The sequence below is a fragment of the Sphaerodactylus townsendi genome, linkage group LG16, assembly GCF_021028975.2.
Source record: "Sphaerodactylus townsendi isolate TG3544 linkage group LG16, MPM_Stown_v2.3, whole genome shotgun sequence".
In the NCBI taxonomy this organism is placed as follows: domain Eukaryota; kingdom Metazoa; phylum Chordata; class Lepidosauria; order Squamata; family Sphaerodactylidae; genus Sphaerodactylus; species Sphaerodactylus townsendi.
In genome coordinates this window covers 1,685,096-1,709,957 of record NC_059440.1, presented here as the reverse complement: position 1 = coordinate 1,709,957, position 24,862 = coordinate 1,685,096, and the positions used below count along the sequence as shown (strand labels likewise).

The following is a 24,862-nucleotide window of genomic DNA, read 5'->3' as shown; positions in this document are numbered from 1 at the left end:
ATTTTTTTAGGTACTCTCTGCTCTCGACATACTCCAACCGCCACACATTGACTACTTTGAAGAAATGTATCCTCCATGTTAAACAAGCAGTCTTCTATGAGTTTGGCATAATTGACACCATCCTACAGAAATTGAGTGCTGACTTTTGAATGGCCAGTTCTTCAGCCCTCGTGGCATTTGGGAAGGTGGCAGGTAGGGCAGGTGTTATAATCCATCCGGCAAACTGTTTGGATGAGGAGAGGAAGTGGATCTTTGTCAGTTTTGAAGAGTCGAGCCAATAAATTCTGAGACGTGGGCGAGGTGATCAGCTTGCTTTCTGGAAATGTGTAGGAAAGTGTCAATAGAACGGCAGTAGATCAATCACTCCTCTTAACAAGCTTTTGGTGACCTGCTACCTTTTGATGGAATGGTAAAATGAAGCCACCTACAAACATAGTAGCATTTCCACATATTTTTTAGAGAAGCCAATTTGCTCCGGACCAATTACTCCTGTTTCTCTGATCCACTCCTCAAGTTTCAAGTATAGAAATTTGGCGTATAATTTGCCTGTGACTGAAAGGAGACTGATAGGGCGGTAATTCGAAGGTTTGTTAGTGTCTCCCTTTTTGTATATGGGGACAATTATAGCTGTTAACCACTCACTTGGTATAAGGCCTGTGTTGTTAACATAAGTGAATAGTGAGGCCAAAAGCGTCACCCACCATTCTGGAGAAGATTTAAATATTTCAGTTATTATATTGTCGGGGCCAGGGGCTTTGCCTCTTTTTAAACCACTAATTAAATTGATCACTTCCTGAGGTTTAACTGCAGGCCATTCAGGTAACTCAGCTGAAGCTGGAGCGGGAATAGGGTTCACAGTAGTACCTACATTGAAGAGGTTGGAAAAATAACTGTGCCAGTGAGCCAGAGAAATATGTGAGGCATGTGTGCCATAGCTTGAGGTACTTCTATTTACTAGCTGCCAGAACTGTTGGATGTTATTAGTTATAGTGGCCTGGTATAGTTGGTTCCATTGATATTCAATGTAGTTCATATGTTTCAGTTGAACTACAAGTTGGAAATTTCTTTTTAATTGAGTGATGTTGCTGAGTAGCTCCTCATCCCCCGTACTGCGATATCTTCTATAAAGATTTCCACATATTAAGGAAACTGCATTTTAAAAGCCAGTTAAGGATTGGGCATATTTATTGACTTCTAGGAGGTATGGGATGCTGAGGAGAGTTAAACAACAGTTAAATGGGAGGGTAGAAACGGACAATAGGGGTAGGGGAACATTCTTGAGCCAGCGTCGTGTAGTGGTTAGAAGTGGCAGACTCTAATCTGGTGAACTGGATTTGTTTCTCTTCTCCTACTCATGAAGCCTGCTGGGGTGACCTTGGGTCAGTCACAGTTCTCTTCAAAATCTCTCAGCCTCACAAGGATGCCTCACAAGGTGTTTGTTGTGGGGAGAGGAAGGGAAGGAGTTTGTAAAGCTGCTTTGAGATTCCTTCAAGGAAAGAGAGGTGGGGTATTAAACCAAACGCCTCCTCTTCTTCTAGAATCCCAGAGAAGGAATTTTTGTCTGGATGGGAGAAATTCCTTAATAGTTTATCACTTGGGATTTGTTGCAAGTTCCTAATTTATGTCATTTTATTGACTTCCTCCTAATAACCACACTAATGGCTACAGATATAAGGTTTATTGCATAGAGTGCAAACTGGGAAGAAAGACCCACAACCTCCTCCAACTTGCTGTCATATTGTGGCAACCGGGACAAAGCCTTGGCCAGGAAGTTCTTTTTCCCTGGCAAATGCTTCAAAGGGAAATTAAATTTGCAAGAAAAACTCCACTCGGCATAACTGTTTAGCATTAAGTTTTTGGGAGTTACAAAGGGCCTCTGAGGCCTGGCTGCTCCACACCAGCCAGTGTCTCCAAGCAGGTGGCCAACTTAATAGCTGCAGCGTCTTTTTCCCAAATGGCCCAGTTTTGTTCCGTTTCATTAAAAAACATTTTTGAGAGATATGAACAGAGCTGCAACTGGGGCCCCTCCCCCTCTCGTAGGATCACGGTGCCAATAGCTGTGTTGCTGGCATTGACTTGAAACATGAATGGCTTGTCGGGGTTCAGGGGCCACAGTGCTGGCTCAGAGGTGAACAGTTTATTTATTTATTTATTGGATTTATATCACGCCCAATCCCCGAAGGGCTCTGTTCCTGCTGACACTCCTGCTGATCTCAAATTCCTGCTGACACTCTGGGGTCTATTCTACCCACCCACCCACACACACACACACACACACACACACACACACAATATCTTGGCTTTCACCCTTTTCCCTTTGGTTTTCAGTAAGTCCGTAAGGAGCAACACCACTTGGGCGAAATCTGGAATACAGGACTGGTAGAAATTTGCAAATTTAAGAAAGCTTTGAAGTTGTTTGTGGGTTCAGGGACCCTTTCTGCTGCAGCACACCCTGGTGTAGAGAACCAGAAAGGACCAGAATAGAGTAACCATTGAAGGATCTTTATTCTTAAGCTTCCTCAAAAGGGTAGCCCCCATATCCTTAGCAAAGAATGTGGGATGGGGTACCCCCTAAACCAAACTGCACCAAACTTTGGGGGTACCATAAGGGCCGTTTCCAGATGATACCCTGAAATTTTGGTGCCAATACATCCAAAAATGCGCCCCCTGCAGGAACATCCCAGAAATTTGCCCAAGAATCTTTGTTCTGCATTGAATTTTCTGTATTGCTGTCCATGGGGGTTGCAGGCTGGGGGGGGGGGGGGGGACATTTCTGAAGGCTCATCAGGAGACTGCCCTGATGATACCCCCCAGGTTTGGTGCAGTTTGGTTCAGGGGGGGGCAAAGTTATGGACCCTCAAAACTGTAGCCCCCATCTCCTATTAGCTCCCATTGGAAACAATGGGGATGGGGCACCCCCTTCGGGAGTCCATAACTTTGGACTCCTTGAACCATACCTCACCAAACTTGGGGAGTAGCATAAGGACAGTCTCCTGATGATATGCTGAAATTTTGGTGCTGATATGTCTAGAAATGCACCCCCTGCAGGCACCAATGTCCTGGTGCAAAAAAAAATTGGTCGTGGTGGAGTGGCCGCCCGTGGGGGTGGGGGATCCAACTCAGGTTTTGCCCAGGGCTACAGTTTGCCCAGGGCTGCCTCGTTACGCCCCTGTGTCATTATCAGAAGCTGCTCTGGGGAGACAACAGAAAGCGGCATGGGTCACAATTAATTTCAAATCAGTTGGGCACAGAAGTGATGCTTGGGCTCCCTCCTTCCCTTCTAGCACGGCATTCTCAGAGTCACTCCGTTAATTTCATAATTTGCCATTACATCTGAAACAAACTATGCAGTGATTCTCAAACTTTTTAAAGTGGGACACGTTTCCAAATGTGATCTGTTTTTCAGGACCCACTCGCAAAGTAACTCCTTTCTGCACAACAAAGACATCATTAAGCAACTTTTCATGGTCATTTTGTGCAGGCAAACCAAAGTTTGTCCTTACGCCTCACAGGACTTCCTTTCACAGCCTGCCATTTCCTTCCTTGACCCTCCTGGTCCTTGACCTTCCTTGACCCTCCATAAAAAAGTCATGACTCCCTTTTAGGTCCCAACTCATGCTTTCCCTCACTGTGCTACATATGTAGGCTGGAGAGTAAGGAGCCATGAACATGGGGAAGGGGGGCAGAGCGCGTGCTTTGCATGCTCAAGGTTCAATTTGCCATGCTGGCAGGGGCTGATGGGAATTGCAGTCCATAACATCTGGAGTGCCAAAGGTTCGCCACCACTGAGCTAGGATGATCTCTGGTAATAGATGTTCAGAAAGACCTTTCTCACCACTTCTCTAGAAGTGGTTACTAATTTTTTCTGAGTGCCGAGAAGGGGTTACTAAAGCAACCACCCTGCCCAATAGGGACTGGAGGTACGTGTGTGCGGCGCCGCCACTGTTTGAATCCCACCACCTGTTGTTGAATCCCATCGGAACCTGTTATTAAAAATTTTGGATCCCACCACTGGTGGTGGTGGTGGTGGTGATAGTAGTAGTAGTAGTAGTAGTAGTAGTAGTAGTAGTAGTAGTAGTAGTAGTAGTAGTAGTAGTAGTAAATTTACTGTCTTGGCTGTTGGCCTTCACAATCTCCTCAGACACAACATAAAAAGATTAAACACACACAAAAACACCCCATATACCAATAAAATTAAAACAAATAAATTAGTAATAATACAAATGACATCTAGATTATTGGTGTATCATAGAAAGAGAGACTAATCCAGAGGCATACGGCCTATAGGGACATGGGGTCACCCAAGTCCTCGGGCGCATGCCTTTCGGTCACGGGGGGGGTGTCACGTGATGAAATGGCGTGTGCCCCAGCTGCACACCACCGAGCTCCGCCCCCCCTGCAGGGAGGCAAGGGGCGCAGGGTGCAGCGGTAGAGAGTTGTGGTGGTTGCCTGGACTGCCTGCTGCCGCCGCTGCCGCCGAGCCCAGCCACCAGCCTCTGTGCAGGCCAGCTTTTGCCCTCCCCAAGCCCTGGGGGGTGCCCGGAGGAAGTGTTGCCCTCGGCGCCATTTCCCCTCCAGGCGCTTCTGCTCTAACCTGTGGGGAATGTCCAGCATTCTAACGTTCACAATTGGTTCCTTTGGGGTTAGAGAATCAATTCAGACAGCGAATATGTTTTCACCTGGCACTCTGTCACTGTAGATCATTCAGTTTAAATTAATGTTTTAGTTTGATTCTGAGTTTCAGTGTTTCTTTAATGTTTTGTTGGAAGAGGCATTGATCTGTGATTGTTCTGTTGAGACAACTGTCGTATACTTATGTTGTCAGAGGCATTACTGAGATCTAACAATTATATATTAGGTCTCAATAGAGTATCTGACAACTTGTGTTTCTAGTGCCATCTGTATTATGTTTATAGGATTGTCTATATTATTGATTTATATGACGTTTTAGGTAATTGTGTCATATAAGTATGTTGTGAGCCCACTTCAGCAGCAGAGAGTTAGATAATTGGATAATTAATTAATTAATCAATTAATTAATTAATTAATTAATTAATAGTATGTATGTTTTCTTTAGTAATGTTCACCAAGTACCTTATTAGAATGTTGTGCAGTAATTCTGGTATTAAAAGCCTATCACATGTTTTTGTTGTGTCTCGGAAGGAAGGAAGGAAGGAAGGAAGGAAGGAAGGAAGGAAGGAAGGAAGGAAGGAAGGAAGGAAGGAAGGAAGGAAGGAAGGAAGGAAGGAAGGAAGGAAGGAAGGAAGCAGGCTGGCTGGATGGATGGATGGATGGATGGATGGATGGCTGGATGGATGGATGGATGGATGGATGGATGGATGGATGGATGGATGGATGGATGGATGGATGGATGGATGATGGATGGATGGATGGATGGATGGATGGATGGATGGATGGATGGATGGATGGATGGATGGATGGATGGATGGATGGATGGATGGATGGATGGATTGAGGGCTAGTATGTTCAGCTCCAAGGGCATACTGAATTTTACCAAGGACTTTTACCATTTCCCATAATAGCAAGAAAATGTTGGAAATGGCATGGGATGTATTTCATCTCGCTGACTTCCCCCCCTCTGCTGAACATTCTTCATGTATGGGGATAGTACAGGAAATTCTATATTTCTTTGCCTTAGGCAGGCATTTGTCTAATCTGGATTGGACCTGAAGTTATGGGGAGGGGGAGGGGGATCTTGCTTCTACTCATTCCTGCCTGTGCAGGTTTTTGTCCAGCTGTGACTGAAGATGGAGGGCTTTGGAGGAATTCTCACGTGGCATCAGCAGGCCTGTCAGTGGGCTCCTCTAGTGGTTTGACATGGAAATAGCAGCCAGAGAGGGTACTTTTAAACCCTCCTACGCTGGCTTTAACCTCAGTCGCCTCCGCAAAGGAAAACACACACACACACACACAGTGCCAAGTATGTTTTTCATCTCCGCAGGGTCCCTGGGGAGCAGGCTGGATTGCAGAAATGACAAGCAAGGAAAGCTTGAGGGAAATCCCTGCCCCAGGTCCCCAACCCAAATTCCTCCTCCTCCAGTGGCCTCTATTTTCACTTGAAAGACCTGCTGACATGTTCCCTGGCATGCCTGGGCATCATGGCCTTCCTTTCAGGCTTGAGTTGTTTTGCTCCACTGGCTGTCTCTCCCCAGCTGCATGTGGGAGACGGACAGCAGGACCTTGCAGCCTGAAGGCAGCCAATCGGCCGCCTTTGGTTCATCTCCAGTCTGCCTGGTGCTGAGAAATCCCTTATAGAATCGCAGAAGACTTTTTTAGTGGAAGGAAAGAAGACAGCCAGGCAGAAGTAATACATTCTGCAGAATCCCTGTCATTTCTTTGCTTTCGTTTTTACACCATTGAACCAAGTTTGTCAGCCACTCGTGGCATGGTATAAAAACCGTGGCCTTCAGTGGAAAGTTCAGAGCTTCGCTGTGTTAATAGCGCGCGCACACACACACACAAACAGATTACTGCAACTTGACATACCTGTTCTTAGGTTAAAGACTACTGTTTGTATGCACATGCATATGTGCTGTTTCTGACTTAGTACAAGAAAAAGGATTGGGTATCCTCTGCAAATCAAGATTTATCTAATTAAAACATACAAGAGTGTTTGCATAACAATTAAATAATTTCTGTCATCACACCCTTACTGCAGAGAGTTCAGGGTGACTCTTCCCTCCCCATTTTATCCTCCACAAGGATAGTTAAGCTGTGTGAAGTAGAGAAAGTATGACTGAATCATCATCACCCAGGCCATATTGTGGCAGATGGCGAGTCTGAACTTGGGGCACCTTATCCAGTACGCTGCACTGGCTTTTGGCAGAAATGCCAAAGGACTGTTGAGATAAACGGGTTCTTAAAAGACTGCTTTCTCCCACACGAGTTCATACCTGTATAGTAAGCTCATCAAGGAAGTCCCTGCTGCCGTGAGGGATGCAAATAGACATTTGCTCAGGGCAGGGCCTTCTAACAAGGCTTGCAGAATTCTATTCCCTGGGAAGCCAGTTGCTCTGTCCTTTTGATTTCAGTACGGCAGGTTGGAGCCAAAAGATGGGTCCTGAGACTGAAAACGCTGCCAGCTATTGCCCATGGTTTGGTATAACTTTGTCAGAGAAAGCTTTTGACTTCTTTCACTTTTTGCCAAATTCTTTAAGCATGTTAGTGTTCGATCCCACCAGCGTGTCTTTGAAGAGGTGCTTCTTGAGTTGTCTGTTCTGAACCCTGGAGTTTCCCATCAGTCTTGCCATCGTCTTGCCTTGGTGGCTGTTGGGGAGGCTTGCCGTGGCCTGTAGGTGGTTTCTGTGGCTCTGCGCTCCTTCCCAACTGTTCTCAGGGGCATGGCTGTATGGGGAAATGTGAGCTAGTGTGAAGTCGTTATGGTCGACGCAAGGAATAGGCGAGACGTGGCGATATCATCCGGTGGAGAGAAGCCAGCGGCTAATCTGCCGAGCTGGGGTCCCTGGCACCTTTTATTAGGGTTTACAGGAAGGTGGGAGAGCGGGAGAATATTGTACAGTACATGACTCATGGGGGCTGCGTACGTGCAGGAGGAAACGTTCCTGTCAGGCCTAATCCATACCTGGGGGTATGCCCCTTTTGTCCCTTTGTCCAGGACATCTTGTGACCCGTGAGTCATGGGGGTCTTGTGACAGGTGAGTGTGCTTGCCCAGAGGGCAACAGATGGCGCAGGCATTCCTGTGCTCTGTCTGAGGCTCTGCTGGGTTTGCTGGCTCACCCCTACACTAGTGATGCAGGGATGCTTGGCAGCACCATGATTGGCTTCTCCCCTGGTGAGTGCCACTTTTGCATCTTGCTTGTGGTGATGTTGGTGTGGCACCCTTCAGCGGAAATTCCCAATGGGCAGGAAGCGGCGGATGGATGGAAGCCAAGGCAGCCTTTGACTGTGGGCTGTGTGGTGGGCAGAGAGCCAAACAGATGTTCATTTATCAAAAAACTCTTTTATCACTCCTTCTGGGATTAATTTTCCAAGGCATCTAACAAAAAGTATAAATTGGCGAAGCAAAAAATCCATAGAACTGCCATCAAAACACCAGAAAATAGAGGATTTTATACGCACACACATTTGTGGTTTTTAAAATTTGTGGTTATTAAAATTTGTGATTGAAATTGTCGTGATCTGGAAGCTCTAAAAAGAGTATTCTGTAACTGAGGTATCACCACTGAATATGAAGTGACAGGAGGAAATCGGACTCCACCATTTTGTTGGCTGATACCTACCACTGGAGAGGGCCCACAGCTTCCGGTGAGACTTGACGATCTTCTTTCTTTTGGAAAAAATCATAATGCTAGAAAAAAAACTGTGATATGCCCACCATTTCCTTTAAATGCATTTACAGTTAATTGATTTAAATAATAAAAAGATTACGATACTGCAGTACTTCTGTAAATGTGGGTTCTAATAGTATGATGTTATTTTTGAATTTCTATTTGCCCTTTTAGCTCTTTTCTGATCCAGAGGTTTTGACTTGAGGTGCCTGGTCTGGTCTGATCCAGCTGGCTTGTTTTTATGCTCTTATGTTCTTAATTTACAAATTAAACTGAATGTAATTTACAAAGCAAAATCAAATAAACACATCATCAGCAAAAGCCACCAGAACATTCTCTGTCCTGCATCTTGGGCTGGAATGGGCCAGTGATCTAAGAAGTGAGGGGCGCTTCTCCTTCAGTCACTTTGCCTAAAAGCAGCAATGGAGAGACCAGGCAGTGAGTGGCCTCATCATTCTTTTTTAGGGATTTTTTAAAAGTAGTGGACTGCCCATCTGAGTTCTTCTCTGTCCCCCCCCCCCCCCCCCGCCCCATAATAGCACAACATAGGGGGAAGGTCTTGACAGCAGTGACATAGTTGTGAGCACTCATGTGCCAAGAGTTATGCAAGAGCGTTTCCCTTCAAGAGATAGTGCTGAATTAAGCACCAATAAAACTTTCCCCAAAGAGGTGCAGTGTGCACCCCTCCTGTCTCTGGTCTAGCAGCGTAAAGGCTGTACTCCTTTTGCTCAGGGGCTGTTGCCACCTCTGCCTGCCGAGCTCTGTCACTGCTGTGCAACCCTTCCACTGAAAATGCATATGTCGCTGAGCAAACATCTAGACGGCGCACACAGGCAAAGCACATCCCCTATAGGTGGTGCGCTTGTGGTTCTGTTTCCTGGCCTGTCACTCTTTCAACTGTTCTGTGTTTTCCCAAATGGGAAACAAAGCTTATCTCTGTGCTTCAGACGGGCAGCCAGCTGTTTTCCCACCCTCCTTGAAGGGAGAGAGTTTGCTGCTTGTTCCTGGCAAAACCACTTGGTGATATTGGGGGGAGGGAGGGGCTATTGTGAACATCAGAAGCCTTGTCCAAAGTCATAACAAGGCTCTGACGTGGCTTGCTGTGCACGTGGCTTGCTGTGCTTCTTCACCGCTCTTCTCCTGGGCGTCGGGAATCCTCAAATCAGACTCTCGTTTACTGTGAAGTCCAGAGTGAGTTTTGTGTTCCAGCAAACTGAGATTCTAAAGCCTATAGTTTTATTTCCCATTTTGTGAAGAAGAAAACATATTTAACTAGCAGGGCCCGGCCACGCGTTGCTGTGGCAATTGTCCTTCTCATCACAGTCTGCAACCCACACAGATGTCCATGCAGGTCCAATGATCCCCAGCATAGCCTTTTGGGGTGGTCAAATGGAATCCCTCTTTCCTTTTCAATGTACATCGTTATATGGTGCTGTCTTGTTTTTTTAGTATAAGGCAGTGGTGGCGAACCTTTGGCACTCCAGATGTTATGGACTACAATTCCCATCAGCCCCTTCCAGCATGGCCAATTGGCCATGCTGGAAGGGGCTGATGGGAATTGTAGTCCATAACACCTTGGAGTGCCAAAGGTTCGCCACCACGGTATAGTAAGGTAACCCTTCGGGACTCAAGCAGAAAGGAACTGTCCAGGAGTGCGAATCCCGCTGGTCCATGAGAGGCTGGCTGGGATTTTCACTGCGCGATCAGTCCTGGCTTGGGTAAGGCAGAACTACTGGGGCAAGGAGGCTATCCCAGTCAGGGCAGCAGGAGGCAGGGGTGGCGCAGGGCGCCAGATCGAGAGCTTGCCAGCTCCCCTGGGTTTTTAAAGGGCCATGTGAAAAAGAAGGGGGGCCAGTAGTGCCCCCCCCCCCCCCCCCCCCGCGGATTTTCTTAGAAGAAGGCAAACTGCAGCCCGCTTTTAGTAGAAGAGAGCTGTGGCGAATATGGGTGAGGAAGTGGGTAGGGTGAGGAAGTGGGTAAGTGGTGGTTGGATGTGAGGGAGGGCAGAGTGAGTTGTGTGAAGATGAGCTGGATGTGTGTTGTGTGATAGCAGTGGTGAAAGTTACCAGCATGCCACCTTGTCCCCAACAGCAACGGTGTATGTGTTTCACTTCCACTCAGATACCTACCAGTATTACCTGTTTACTGCTTTCACTGCTCATCTCTGCCCATCTGCACGAACATTCTCAGCCCTCAGGCCACAGACAGACAGGCTGCACGGACATTCTAAGGGTGACAGTTAAACACAGCCAGCTTCATAGCCTGGTGCGCCAGGAAAAAGACATTTTACCTGGCTCAAGTATGGACTTTCGGCGATTTGAAGGTCCGAGTACCTGCCCGCAACAGGGAGGAACATCCTGTGAATATTTGGGAGTGATCCGTCCAGCAGCTTCTGAGGGAGACCATCAGGGACAAACACACTGTTAGATTTTTATATATATAGATTTGCCTGGGAGCCTGCATTTGGCTAAGAGAGCAAATAGGAATTTGAAGACATTCCAAACCAGGAAGCTCTGCAACAGGCTACATCTGAAGGGGAAGAAATGGTCACTTGAGCATAGAAATTAAGCTGCATTCATGCCTGTCTCAGGTTTGTTTTGACATCTGGATGCCTGTGGAGATGGTGGAAACAGGCATGAGAACCATTTAAGTGGCTTGGAATGTGGGACAGGGATTGAACCTTGATAGCAAGAGGAGAGAAGGGAGAAAATTAAGGCTGAGACGGTGAGGTGAAAAGATTTGGTAGCCGCCCTGAGCCTGCCTTTAAGCGGGGGAAGGGCGAATAAAATAGAACAAATAGTCAGAAGGTGGATAATTTCGCATCAGCCCGTTGGGATGCAGCAAAGTGTGCATGGGAGACAGGTGAGCATAGCTTGGCTTCTGGTGGAGGATCGCAGCCATTCTGTGCTGTTGCTTCAGTGCAAGGGAAGTACACTGGCAGCCATCTTTTCATCACCAGAGTGAGTCCATCCTGGAGCCAAGGAATGTCTGCTGGCGTACGTTTCTGAGGAGTCCAGGTTTTTCATAATCAAGGGTCCAAGAAGCCCGCTGCCCATTATAATGTACTCACCCACATTTTACCATCCTCTGTAGAATCGTAATCTTGGTACTGCGGCTCCAGCTGTTTGCCTTGCATGGTTTGCAAAAGCTAGTTTGGGGATTTTTTTTTTTTTTTTGCTTCCCCACAAAATTAATCCACTTTTGAGCTGGCATTTCATGGTACATTCCAGATTACTGCAGGGATAGCCAAGCAAAGCAAACCGCCTCTGAGCAGGATTCCAGCTGGCTGGAAACCCCAGCACCCTTGTACGGGAGCTTTGTGGTTCCATGCTGCATCTCAACTCACAGCCAATTTCATGGTGGCCTTCCGCCCGCGCAAAAAGCACATCACGTTTCAGCTTCTCACAGTTGTAGCTTGTTGATGTGATTTGGCCTATTTGAGATTATGCTTATTATTAAGACTGATGTGCTTCTGTTTGGAACAAACAGCATTTGTGCTTCTACCATTGCTTCTAGATGACATTAGTCCAAGAGCTGAGGCAGAGTCTCTGTCTCTGTGTCTGGGGTTGAGGGGAGGGGAGCTATACTGAAGGCTGTTATCATGAAGGGCTAGGAGGGTAACTGTGCTCGTCTGCTTTAGCCAGTGTGAAGCTCAACGTGTCCAGTGAAAGTGGTCAGTGGCTCACAAGTGTTCAAGTCCTTTCATTTGTTACTGTTCAGTTTTGAGCAGAGCTGCGCCCTTCGAAGACCCCTGATTTCAATGTAACTTTGTGTCTTGGGGGGGGGGGGGGGGCAAGCTCTTTGTTACTATAAAAAACCCTGTCCTGACCTGGCAGTTTTCTCTTTAGATTATTTTTAATCGTCTCTCCATTCTCAAAGGTTCTCTGTATTTACTGAGTGTTGTATTTAACCCACAAGTGAGAATGTGTGTGAATATAGTGCTTATGAAATTTACGTTTTATAACAACCTTAAAAGTGCTTTGAGAAAATGGGCATGTGGTCGACTGCTGGATTTTGGGTGAAGATTAGATTTTTTGTACTCTAAAATCACGAGGTGGGAGCAGCTGATTCTGAGAGCTTCATGTCACTCAGTATTTCAGCAGGATGGCTACTTTTTAAAAAATCTGATTTTTTTTTAAGGCAAACATTTAAATGTGTGTTGGGGTCATTTAGAAAGACCTGGCCACAGTGATCCATGCAACGGTCACCTCCAGACTGGACTATTGTAACTCGCTCTAGACGGGCCTTCCCCTGAGGCTGCTCTGGAAACTGAAACTGGTCCAGCAGGCAGCGGCTCATCTTCTCGCGGGTGGCTCTAGTAGGGACCACATCTCCCCTGTAGTGCACCGCCTGCACTGGCTTCTGGTAGAATTCTGGATCGTCTTCAAGGTGTTGGTACTGACCTTTAAGGCCCTTTGTGGCCTGGGACCCTCATACCTGCGAGACTGTCTTACCCCAGATGTGTCGAGTCGGACTCTGCGGTCCACAGAGGCAAATTTACTGGTGGTTCCCGGCTGCACAGTGATGCAGCTAGCCTCTACCCGGGCCAGGGCCTTTTGTGCCCTGGGCCCTGCCTGGTGGAACACTCTTCCTCCATCCGTTAGGGCCCTGCGGGACCTTGGTGAGTTCCGCAGGGCCTGTAAGACTGAGCTGTTCCGCCGGGCCTTTGGGGAGACTGGCCGTGGATGATCCTCCCCCTCCTGATGCCCCAGGTACCCTCTAGTCCCCTGCCGGGGGTTTGAGTATAGGGTTGGGGACCAGATGCCACTGTACTGTACTCGGTTTATAGGTTATGCTTCAGCAGTTGTTTTAAAGGGTTTTATCTGTGATTTATTGTATTTTAATCTATATTTTGGATTTGTTGTATTTCACTTGTTGTTGCTTATTGTACACCGCCCAGAGCCCTTTGGTATACCAAATCGAATCATCATCATCATCATCATCATCATCATCATCATTGGCACGCTGGGCGCCATCCCAAAAACACTGGGGCAGCACTTGAAATATCTTCGATTCGGATTTCAAAATTAACATCTCTGTCAAATTCAGAAGGCAGCCCCTGCTGGGATCCGCACAAATACTACGCCGATACATTACAACTTCCTAGGCCTCTGGGTGAGGCTCGAATTGTAATGAAGGCCAACAACCAGCTAAATATCTGGCAGCTGTGAAATCTTCTACAACAACAACAACAACAACAACAACAATAATAATAATAATAATAATAAAACAACCAAGATGCTGAGGCATCACAAAGTATTCTATGCTCCCCTTTCTTAACAGATGCCAATGTAAGTCCTTCACAAGGCATAGTTCCTTTTTCAGAATTGAGAACGCTGAAAATGCAGGACCCTTGCAAAAGTGGGTCCCCGCCACTGAGCACGCTCTAAGGGGCTGTCAGTCTGAACTGAATGTCACTATCATACCGTGGCAAATGGCCGGGCAGGCAGGAGCTGAGTACAGTCTTCTCCACCCCTTGACCACCCCACTGCACTGACGGAAGCGTCACGGGGGTGCTGGCACTGTGATCAGCACCATGTCCCAGTGCTCTTGGGGGGTGGAAGCGGTGCACTGATGAAATCGCCCTTCCACTTGGGTAAGTGTCCCACAGAGGGCTACTTAATCCACCGCAATGGCCGACAGCACGACCCTTCCCTCCACAGCAGATTCACACACACATCCTTCTTCCCAGATGTGGGCTCGTCGAATCCTGTTGGATCTCCCCAACAGGTCTCTTAGACATCACAAATTATGGGCCTTCTTTTTTCCTTGATGATTGTTCTGAATCAAATTAGTGCATTTAATGCTTCTAATTTTATACAGCAACTGAACTAAGTGTTGCTGTCAGCAGTTATTTCTGTCTAGGTTGGCTGTTCTGTTTGATGTTGTTGCTAGAGTAATCTCCTTTGTCTTCCACCTATGAAACATGCCCTCTAAATGTGGGGGAACCGACATCCAGCAAAACTTGTTTTCATTATATGTTTCAACATTCAATTTTAAAGGGTGGAAATCCCCACACTTCCAGTGCAGAGGCACTGGTCCTTCCAAGAGCCACGTCTTTGGGTTATCCCTGCAATGTAGAAAAGGGACCACCAAGAAAGGGCTGCTTTTGTTCTAGATTTTAGGTGCCCTTGTTAAATTACCCAGACACAGTCATCAGGTCGTTGCTGTTCGAGATAATGGCACTTCTGAGCCCTTGCCAAACGCCTTTAAAAATGCACAGCAGACCTTGAACTCCGCAGGTGTCATTCTGGGCCCTCCTTTAATTTAAGCTGCTTTAGTTGGCATGGCAACTGGTTGAGACATCTGGGAGACATTCTGCTCAGGATTGAGGTTGAGGAGGATTTAGGTGGAAGAGCCAAAAGACATTAGGCTATAATTTGCAGAGTATTGCAGGTGGCGTTCTACATGTGTGTGAGAGACGGACAAAAACTGGGTAGGGAAAAAAACTCTACATGAAAGTTGCAAAAATGCTGATTGTCTGCTCTCAGTCACACCTACCTGACAGCTTTGTTATGAGGCTGAAAAGTGGAAGGAGAGATCTGTATATATGTCAGCCAGAGCGCTTTGCAGGAAGAGGGAGATCAACGTTCTGCAGAACGCTTTTGACATTTGGTAGACAAAGGAAATGCTGTGGATGTAGCAGACCGTGGACTCAGTCCCGCATGAGATTCCTGCCAGCAAGCTAGTAAAATGTGGCCTAGACATTTATCCTACTGTATATTGCTCGAGAAGGTTTTCAATGGCTGGAATCGCTGGGTGCTAATGTTGTAGGCCAGTGTAACGTGTTGTCAGAAGTTTTAAGAGCTCTCGATGCGTTTGCTTGCATCAGGTTGGCATCTTCAGAGGATCATGATCCTCTGAAGATGCCAGCCACAGATGCAGGCGAAATGTCAGGAGAGAATGCTGCTAGAACACGGCCATACAGCCCGGAAACCACACAGCACCCATTTATCCTACTGTTCGGTAGATTTTAATTAGTTGACTGAGCAACCGAAAGGGTTCTCACCAATGGCTCATCTTCATCCTGTAGAGAAGTGGCTAGTGGGGGCCACAGGGTTCTATCCTGGGACCAGTGCTATTCAGTATTTTTATCAACCGTTTCGACATTGTGGTGCCCTCGACCTCGCTCTTCATATCTCAGGGGACCCGTGAGGTTTGTTTGATTTGGGGGGCATTTGTAAGGGCTTTTTCTGTTTTTAGTCTGTAGGGGGCGCATTATTAAGCTAGCGCCGTGGTGGCGAACCTTTGGCACTCCAGATGTTATGGGCTACAATTCCAGATGTTATGGACTACAACTCCAATTGGCCATGCTGGCAGGGGCTGATAGGAATTGTAGTCCATAACATCTGGAATGCCAAAGATTCGCCAACACTTAGCAGCACCACAATTTCAGAGTATCTTCAGGAGACTCTCCTGATGATGCCACCAAGGTTTGTTGAGGTTTGGTGTAATGTGGACCCCCAAAAGGGTGGTATCATCAAGAGTCTCCAGAAGATACCCTGAAAGTTTGGTGGCTCTACCTTGAAAAATGTGCACCCCACAAAACACCCCAGAAGTACCCTATTAGCTGCAATGGAGCCATTTCAGAGCACAGAATCTGCCAGACTCTTTCAGCAAGTTCTATGGTGGGAAAAAATAATTGTTTTTTCCCACCATAGATCTCAGTGGGGCTTGCTGCTATGCCCAGCTGGCTCTGTGATGGAGATTTTATTGAGGGCTCCGGTGGGGTTTTTGTTCTAGGTAGGGCACCAAATTTCCGACAGGGATGCTGATGAGTCTCCTAAAAAGAACCAGTCAACTTTGCTGATGTTTGGATGGCTGGGCACTCATTCTGCTTCACCTTCAATTGGGTGCCCTCAGCATTTGCCCCTCCCATGCAGACTTCAGAAAAGTTTGTTGGGTTTTTTCAGGAGACTCACCAGCAGCCCTGCGGAACATTTGGTGCCCCTACCCTGAACAAGACCCCCAGTACAGCCCCTCCCACTGAAATCTCTACCACAGAGCCAGCTGGGCATAACAGCAAGCATCACCCCATCCCACACCTCCCACTGCTTTTTTTGCGCCACTGCGGCACCACAGAGTGTGGGATGCATGATTGTTGTGTTCAGACATGTAGCTGTGGGCTCGGGCTGTGGTGTGATGGTGATTTTGGGGTGACCAAATGGTGAGGATCCATGATGGTGATTTTGGGGTGACCAATTCAGGAGAATCCATGAAGATCTGTGCATTTTTACCACATGAGTGATTGTTGTGGGGGGGGGGGGGTGGCAACCAGGGACCCCGGGAGAAGAAGGTGGGGGTAGTGACAAGCAGGGGAAGGGGAGGGAAAGCAGCGCTGTTAGCCGCATTGTTTGTTTGCCTAAATTTGGCGTGGATTGGAGGGGTTTAAAGGGAGAGCTCCCTTTAAATCTCCCCCAATCCATGCTGAATTTAGGCAAATAAAACCATGCTGCTTTTCAACGTTGTTTAAAGGGAGCCCATGCGGCTCCCAAACCCCCTCCCTCAAATCCATTTGATTCCAGCAGGAGGGGGGGAGTAGCATTGTCAGGGTACCCCTGGCACGTGCTCAAGGCACCCCAGGGTACCACGGAACCCTGGTTGGGAATCACTGGAATAGAGGGTATGCTAATCAGATTTGCAGATGACCTCAAACTAGGAGGTCATCTGCTAATACCCCAGAGGACGGGGTCAGAATTCAAAATGACCTGGGCAGATTAGACAGCTGGGCCAAAACTAACAGCAGAAATAAATGCAGGATACTATATTTAGGCAGGAAAAATGAAATCCACAGATATAAGATGGGTGACACCTGGCTTGACAGCAGTACATGTGAAAGAGATTTGGGAGTCTTAGACCACTCACTGAACATGAGTCAAAGTGTGATGCGGCAGTCAAGAAAACCAATGCAATCCTGGGATGCATCAATAGGAGTATAGTATCTAGATTGAGGGATGTAATAGTACCATCAGGGTTGTTCGACAGTGGAATTCACTGCCTTGGAGAGTTGTGGAGTCTCCTCCTTTGGAGGTTTTTAAACAGAGGCTGGATCAGCATACGCTGGGAGTGCTTTGATTGTGTGTTCCTGCATGGCAGGGGGTTGGACTGAATGGCCCTTGGGGCCTCTTCTACCACTCTATTCTGCACTGGTCAGGCCTCACCTGGAATACCATGCCCAGTTCTGGGTACCGCAGTTTAAGAAGGATATTGATAACCTGGAACGGGTTCAGAGGAGGGCAACAAAAATGATCAGAGGTCTGGATTCCATGCCCCATGAGAAGCAGCTTAGGGAGTTAGTCATGTTTAGTTTGGAGAAGGGAAGGTTAAAGGTTAATGATAGCCAAGTTTAAATATTTGAAGGGATGTCATGTTGAAGAGGGAGCAAGCTTGTTTTCTGCTACTCCGGAGACTTGGAAAAGGAGTAATGAATTCAAAGTGCAGGAAAAGAGATTCCCTCTAAATATTCCTGACAGTGGAATGCACTGCCTCGGAGAGTGGAAGAGTCTCCTTCTTTGGAGGTTTTTAAACAGAGGCTGGATGGCCATCTGTTGTGGGAGTGCTTTGATTGTGTGCTCCTGCGTGGCAGGGGGTTCAACTGGATGATTACCTCCAACTTGATGGTTCTGTGATTTCTGTGTAAGGGCATCATTAGCAAGGAGCAAAGCTCTCGGAGGAATTCACAGACTTTGTGTGGAGCTCCTTTGCCATGAGATGCCAGCTAGAACTCCCTGATGGAGCAGATGCAGATCAGCCTCTGAAACCCCAGAACAGTGTGCTGGATTCAGCCAGGCTCATTTGGTAGCCTTGAGCTAATCAATCTGCTAAGATACCTCATAGGTTTGCAAGGATATGACTGAATGCAGAATTAGTGAGGGGAAGTCTAGATAAGGACAATCTCTAAGATGTCAAGTAAGATGTTTTGTTGCTGTTCTATTCTCTCTTTCCAAAAAACACAAACCCCTACCTGTAGCTATTTCCAGACTAAAGCAAGGCAACTTCTAAAAGATGACTCAGCAAAAGCAGCTCTGCGTCACGTTTTAATGAATAGATCGTGCACATTTTTCATCACCTGGGGGATGCTCATCTGCATTTGAGGGACAGGTTCCGTTTAGCTGCCTGTGTTCAAGCAGGGAGTCTGGGACACCTCTGCGGGTGTGGTCCACTTTTGTCTTGAGCTCCGTTACCTTCTCCTTGGAAGGCTCCAAGAAGCTTTACTTCGTACATTTTTACCTTTGCACTTTCTCCAAGCTCAGGGTAGCATGCATGGTTCTCTCTCTGATGCCACTTTATCCCCACCACCCTTTTTTGGAAGAGGAACTCCAGGCAGGTAACACACACAAGCTTGCCTGTACTTTTTGTGGTTGGGGGGTGCCTTTGGGGCACTATACTGACTGTGATTCCCTACAGCTTGCCAACAACGGATTAAACAGCAGGGTTGGCGACAGAAATACCGGAAGAACTGCTGGCCTCCCTGTACTGAACTTTTACATCACTTTTGCTGGCCCTGCCGAAGTGTAGTTTACTATTAGGTGTATAGGCTACCAGGAGTTGTTAGCAGAGGCGTTCCTCCCATTGGCAAAGTGGGCAGTTGCCCAGGGTGCCCCCTTGTGGGGGGCGCAAAAACTGCAGTTTGTGGGATTTTTTGTATTTTCAGTGTTTTTCCATTTTTGGCCTGCAGAGGGTGCAGTCTTTAGGCCAGCAGCACCAAAATTTCAGGGATGTTTCGGGAGACTCTCCTGATGCTATCACCCAGTGAGGTTTGGTTCAGGGAGGCCAAAGTTCTGGACTCCCAAAGTGGGTGCCCCATCCCCCATTGTTTCCAATGGGAGCTAATAGGAGATGGAGCTACACCTTTGAGGGTTGATAACTTTGGATCCCCTCAACCAAGCTTCACCAAACCTAGGAGGTATCATCAGGATAGTCTCTTACTGATACCACCCAGGTTTTGTGAAGTTTGGTCCAGGGGGTCCAAAGCTATGGACTCCCAAAGGGGGTGCCCCCATCGCCCATTGTTTCCAATGGGAGCTAACAGAAGATGTGGGCTACACCTTTTAGAGTCCATAACTTTGGACCCCGTGAACCAAACTTCACCAAACCTGGGTGGTATCATTAGGAGAGTCTCCTAAAGATATCCTGAAAGTTTGGTGCTGCTAGCTTAACAATTGCACCCCTGACAGCAGGCACCCCCCAAATTTCCCCAGATTTTCCTTTTAAATCCCATCCCCCTTGGCATGGATTTAAAGGGAGAATCTGAGGTCCCCAGTTTAAACATTGAAAGTTATGCTGTTTCAGGGTGGGGGAGAATCCACCCCAAAACAGCATCACTTTTAATGTTGTTTTAACTGGGAACCCCAGATTCTCCCTTTAAGGTAGATTTAAAAGGAGGATCTGGGCCCCCTATTTAAACACCATTGAAAATGATGCTGTTTGCGAGTGGATTCCAGCATCACTTGTTTAAACTAGGGAGCCCAGATTCTCCTTTTAAATCTACCTTAAAGGGAGAATCTGGGGTTCCCAGTTAAATAACATTGAAAGTGATGCTGTTTCCCCCAATTGGGGGGACTGGATACAACACCATAAAATGTTTTCATAGCAGTAATAAAACATTTTGAAAGCATTTTGAAAATGTTTTCAAAAAAAATTATTTCTGCTGTGTGGCATGGCCCATTGCTGTGTTCAGATTTGTGAGTTGGGGCATGTTCTATAATGTGATGGTGACTTTGAAACAACCTGGTATAAAAAATCATTGCTTGGTCACAGTGTGGGAGGGCTGCTGCCCATGGGGGGGGGGGGGCGCCAAACTCCAGTTTGCCTAGATACGCCACTGGGTGTAGCTACAAGGAGGCCGTGGGGTGTGCGCATTGCACCGGGCACGCGTCTTGGGGGGGGTTGTCAAACTCAGGTTTTGCCCAGGGCTCCAATTTGCCTAGTTATGCCACTTGTTGTTAGTCTGTATTTGTGACTTAGTTCTCTTGTATTTAGCTAGGGATTGTAGTTTCTCTTATATGTTGTCAGAAGTAGAGTAGGAACTAGGTAGCTCTACTAGGTTATTCTTGCAGCAGTTATAGTGAAGGGTAGTTTAGTCTTACAGGGTAGTTTTAGTTTATTGGTAATGTTTTATTGTGTATATTGTACTGTTATTGTTTTGCCTTGTTCCTTAAATTAGTTTATTGGTTATGTATTGTCATGAAGTTTATATATTGATGCATTGGAAACATTTGGTTGGAAATGTATCAATATATTTCTACTTGATTTTTGTGTATTGCTACTCTGATGTTGCTAATGTATTGATTTACATTGATGTCTTAGATATTGTATGGATTTAGTTAATACCTGAATTGTCTGTTAATGCTGCTGTTTTTGTTTTTATAATTTGTATAGCCTGAAATGCTTAGTCGCCATCTGAAATTGGTTCTATTTAGTCTTATGTATTTTGTTACTGTTACTGTTTGTTATTGCAATATTGTTGAAATGTATTGTTTATCATGTTGTTAGCCACTTTGAGCCCTTCGGGGATAGGGCGGGGTACAAATATAATTGAAATGGGGGGAAAAAGCTCACAGTGGTTACGGGGCCCTCACTTGCTGTCCTTCTGAGTGACTGGCCATTGACCTAGTCTGAGAGGGAAGGCCCAGTTGGCTGAGTAGGCTGATGAGCGGAGTCTATCCTGGGCTCCCCCCACAGACTCCTCATTACTTGGGGGACCAGGATGTCAGTGGAAGTACTGAAGCAACTGTCCCAGTTTGCAGGAACTTGATGGCATGTTCCACATAAAAAAATGAGAAGTGATCCTCCTTTCTCCGTTGAGGAAGCCATACAAGCTGAAGAGGTTGGCTGTTCTTCTCAGTTTCTGCTTTCCTTGACCATTGCAACATAGATACGTCGTCACAGAGTTGATGCAAAGCGACCTTCATAAGATTATCGTCTCTCCTCAGCCTCTCAGCTCAGATCATGTCAAAGTGTTCCTTTACCAGATTTTAAGAGGTAATATGTCAAATGTTGTTCTGTCTCTTCCTTGCCCTGCAGTTGAAATTTGGAAGCCCATTTTCATGCTGTCAGCTATGTAATGTGAATGCTGCCATCCATTGTTTATTATAGAACCCAGCTATGCTGCTAACTCAGAAGGGGAGTGGCACGTTTTTAAACCAAACCAGAGGATGTAACGTGGACGGTGTAGAGAGGCCCAAGGCCCTGAACGTGTCATGCATTGGTTCCTATGCAGAGTCTGTTGTGGAATTAGGGATCAGTGAATTTCCCCATGAATCTTTTTTTTAAATAAAATTAAAACAGTATTTAGGATTTAAATTTGTTTTATGCATTCTAATTTGAATTTCAGTTTGGAAGACTTTTTGCCAAGCAGTTTTGATTTTTAGACAGGAAAACGAAAGCTGTACTTCTAGGCCTGCTTTTCATGTTCTTTGCACAGCAGCGTAATGAAGAACCACGTGCTTCACAACAATTTCACACTGATCCAGTGTCTCAGAACCCTTTCAGCCAGTTCTTAATAAGGGCAGTCTGTGGTTTTATTTCATTTTATTTTAGATGTTTCACTTTTCCAAATCAGATCATCTCTAAAGCAAAAGATGGGTAGTATTCAGGGTAAAATAAAAATAAGCTATTCAGAACTTTCTCCTGCCCACGGAGCCGTTTGCTCTGTCAGGTGAATACCAGCTGTAACGCTGGGAGATTTCCAGTCACCACCTGGAGGTTGGCAACCCTGAAAGGCCTTAGAGAGACTCCCATGAGACTCTGCTGCACTCTTGCAGCATTGTATTTTTATTTTATTTTATTTCAGTTTTTGTCTTTTGTTCATCTTTTGCCTTCTCTTTAACTTTGCCTTCTATTACCCGGTTCGTCTGCGTGGTCTTCATGTGCATGTGCAGGCCTGTTGCAGAGAGCTTCAGCAAGCTGAGTCCTCCCTCCCAGCTGTAGGCAGAGCCTTCCTTTCCCACCCAGGGATCATGCGAAAAGGACGGGGGGGGGGGGGGGGCACAGGTCTCCCAGCTCTTTTTCTGCCACTGCGGAAAAAAGTTCCTTTGTGAGATCTGTATGTTTCCTACCTAGACTGTGAGTTTTCTTCTCAACTTCACCATTTTCCTCATAATGAAGAGCAAGGGCCTTGCCCCTCTTCAGAGACTGTGAGAACTCCTTGGCAAAAATGGCACACAACGATGCCCATTCTCTGCCCCTCCCGTGGCCCTTCTCAGGGTCAGGCCTGCTGCCACCTTACCAATGAGGCCAGGCAAGAGTGAGGACCAGGCTCCTGGCAGCTCTGTGGCAGAAGGTGCTCCTTGGCTTTGCCTGGTGATGGGCAGGAATCGACCTGTTCTCCTTCAGCTGTGTCTGCCTCGGTCAACTCAAATGAGGCCTTACCTGCCACATTTGTGATCTGCACCTCCTCTGAGCCGCCAGACAAGAAGTCGAAGAAGGGAGATAGAAAACAATCTAAGCCTGTCGAACTCCCTGCAGCTCTTCCCGCCAAACTACCTTATGCTTTGGAACCCCAATGGCTGAGTCCGTGCAGCTCCAGAGCTCTGTTGCCGAAGCAGGCACTCACATCTTCACCTGCTGTGGGAAGGGGCTGGAGCCCACCATCAAAGCACCCCATGCCCTCATGGCCCTTCTGAACTGACTTTGTTGCTGCCTGTCCCTTCACCTTGCCGGCGGGTTGACTCTCCTTTACGACGATGGAGTCTCACAGTCTCCAGACACTGCAACTCGCCCCCGGACTGCAACACGTTTCCCGACATTCCCCATCACCGCCAAGGAAGCCGCCGATGACCTTTCGTCTTTGAGGTCCCTTTGCCCTCCCTCGACCTCCCGCCTCAACTGCCCGCCACAGAGGCCTCTAGGGACTCTCTTCATTATGAACATTCTCTGCATGGCGGGACTGATCACACATCACCCCAAGCACACATCATGACCAGCCTCTGGGGTTATCATGGGTCTTCCCAGTCCTTTTTGTTGTTGCACAGATGTGAGGTTGACGCTGGTCACGATCAGGTGGATTGGCAGACGTCTTCGTTGAGATTGGATGATGGACAGGACTCTGATGAGAACACTGAGAGAATCTCCTCTTTGCCCAGGGGTGACTCTTTGCATGATTGTGTGCTTTATGCCATCATCGATGTCTCTCATTTGTACTGTGAACATGACAACATAACAAATCCAGGCAGTCTCAATATGGCTGCTCAAAGTATGCAATACCAGGTTCTTTTTTCAGCGCTTGATCACAGTTGTAAGTATAAATGCCAGACGATTTGGGATATCTCGACGTGCTGAGGTAATATCAGATTCTTTATTCAATGTTGCATGTTCGTTGAGCCCCCACATATTTCTTAAAGGGGAAATTCCTGAAGATAAAGTCGGAGGTAATATTTTGTGGGTTACAAAAGTGCTAAGTGCATATGGACAATATTTAACAGTCCAAATTAATGGAACATCGAATGACCTTACTCTAGGCTAACGTGACATACAACCTCGCAAGATCAAGTAAAAGTCGGCTTATCCCGTAATGAAATAGCTTATCAAATGATAAGGCCGTAAACCATACTTGGATGTAGAAATTCCAGTATAAATTCCAGAACGCAACACGTGTATGATTTGCGTTTTCGAAGAGAGTTCTTCATCAGTGCATAATTTCATATAGCCAGCTCATATTCAGGGATTCTATTAAATATGTATAAATAGATGATAAATAGATAATGTAATACATACTCATTAGAAGACATACAAAAATAAATAATATTAATAGTCTTAAAAATAGAAGTCCCTGACCAGGGCACCCTAAGGCCGTGGTGGCGAACCTTTGGCCCTCCAGATGTTATGGACCACAATTCCCATCAGCCCCTGCCAGCAGGGCCAATTGGGCATGCTGGCAGGGGCTGATGGGAATTGTAGTCCATAGCATCTGGAGTGCCAAAGGTTCACCACCACTGCCCTAAGGGATCATATTCACCTCATCGTGCAGACTAAGAAGTCTTTGCATCCGAATCGCCCCATGTTGGTGCCAGAGTCCTTGTTTTCCCTTGTTGTGCCAACCGTTGAAAGGGGAGATGCTGCTTTCCCCTCCCGTGGGGGTCCGTCCATAACAAGATGGTCTAATACAGGGGTAGGGAACCTTTAACACTCAAAGAGCCATTTGGACCCGTTTTCCACGGGAAAAGAAAACACTTGGAGCCGCAAATAATTTTTGACATTTAAAATAAAGATAACACTGTATATATTGGGGTTTTTTACCTTTTACTCCGCTCATTCTGAGAAACGCATGGATGCACCCGCCCTGCTGCCTGCAGGGCCGGCAAGGATAAAGCCGGTGGCTCAGCCTTGCTGGCCGCCAGGAAAGCGCCTGCCCTGTTCCAATGGGACGGGCAAGAGGGGAAGCCCGCAGCACGGCCCAGCCTGCAGGGCGGGCAAGGATGGGGCTGGCGGCTCAGCTCGTGGAGCCGCAGTGCAAGGGCAGAAGAGCCGCATGCGGCTCTCGAGCTGCAGGTTCCCTACCCCTGGTCTAATAGTATGTTCTCATTTCCTCTCAGAAGTGTCCTCGAGACCT

The 24,862-nt window shown here is 46.9% G+C and overlaps 1 protein-coding gene across 1 annotated transcript in view; it reads left to right on the top strand.

Moving 5' to 3' along the window:
- The window catches only part of NLK (nemo like kinase), a 543,928-nt gene that overhangs the window by 109,750 nt on the left and 409,316 nt on the right, over window positions 1-24,862 (top strand). The window contains exons 3-4 of the mRNA XM_048518757.1: window positions 11-66; window positions 21,188-21,294. Coding sequence (XP_048374714.1) covers window positions 11-66; window positions 21,188-21,294 — 163 coding nt within the window. The remainder of the gene's footprint in view (window positions 1-10; window positions 67-21,187; window positions 21,295-24,862) is intronic.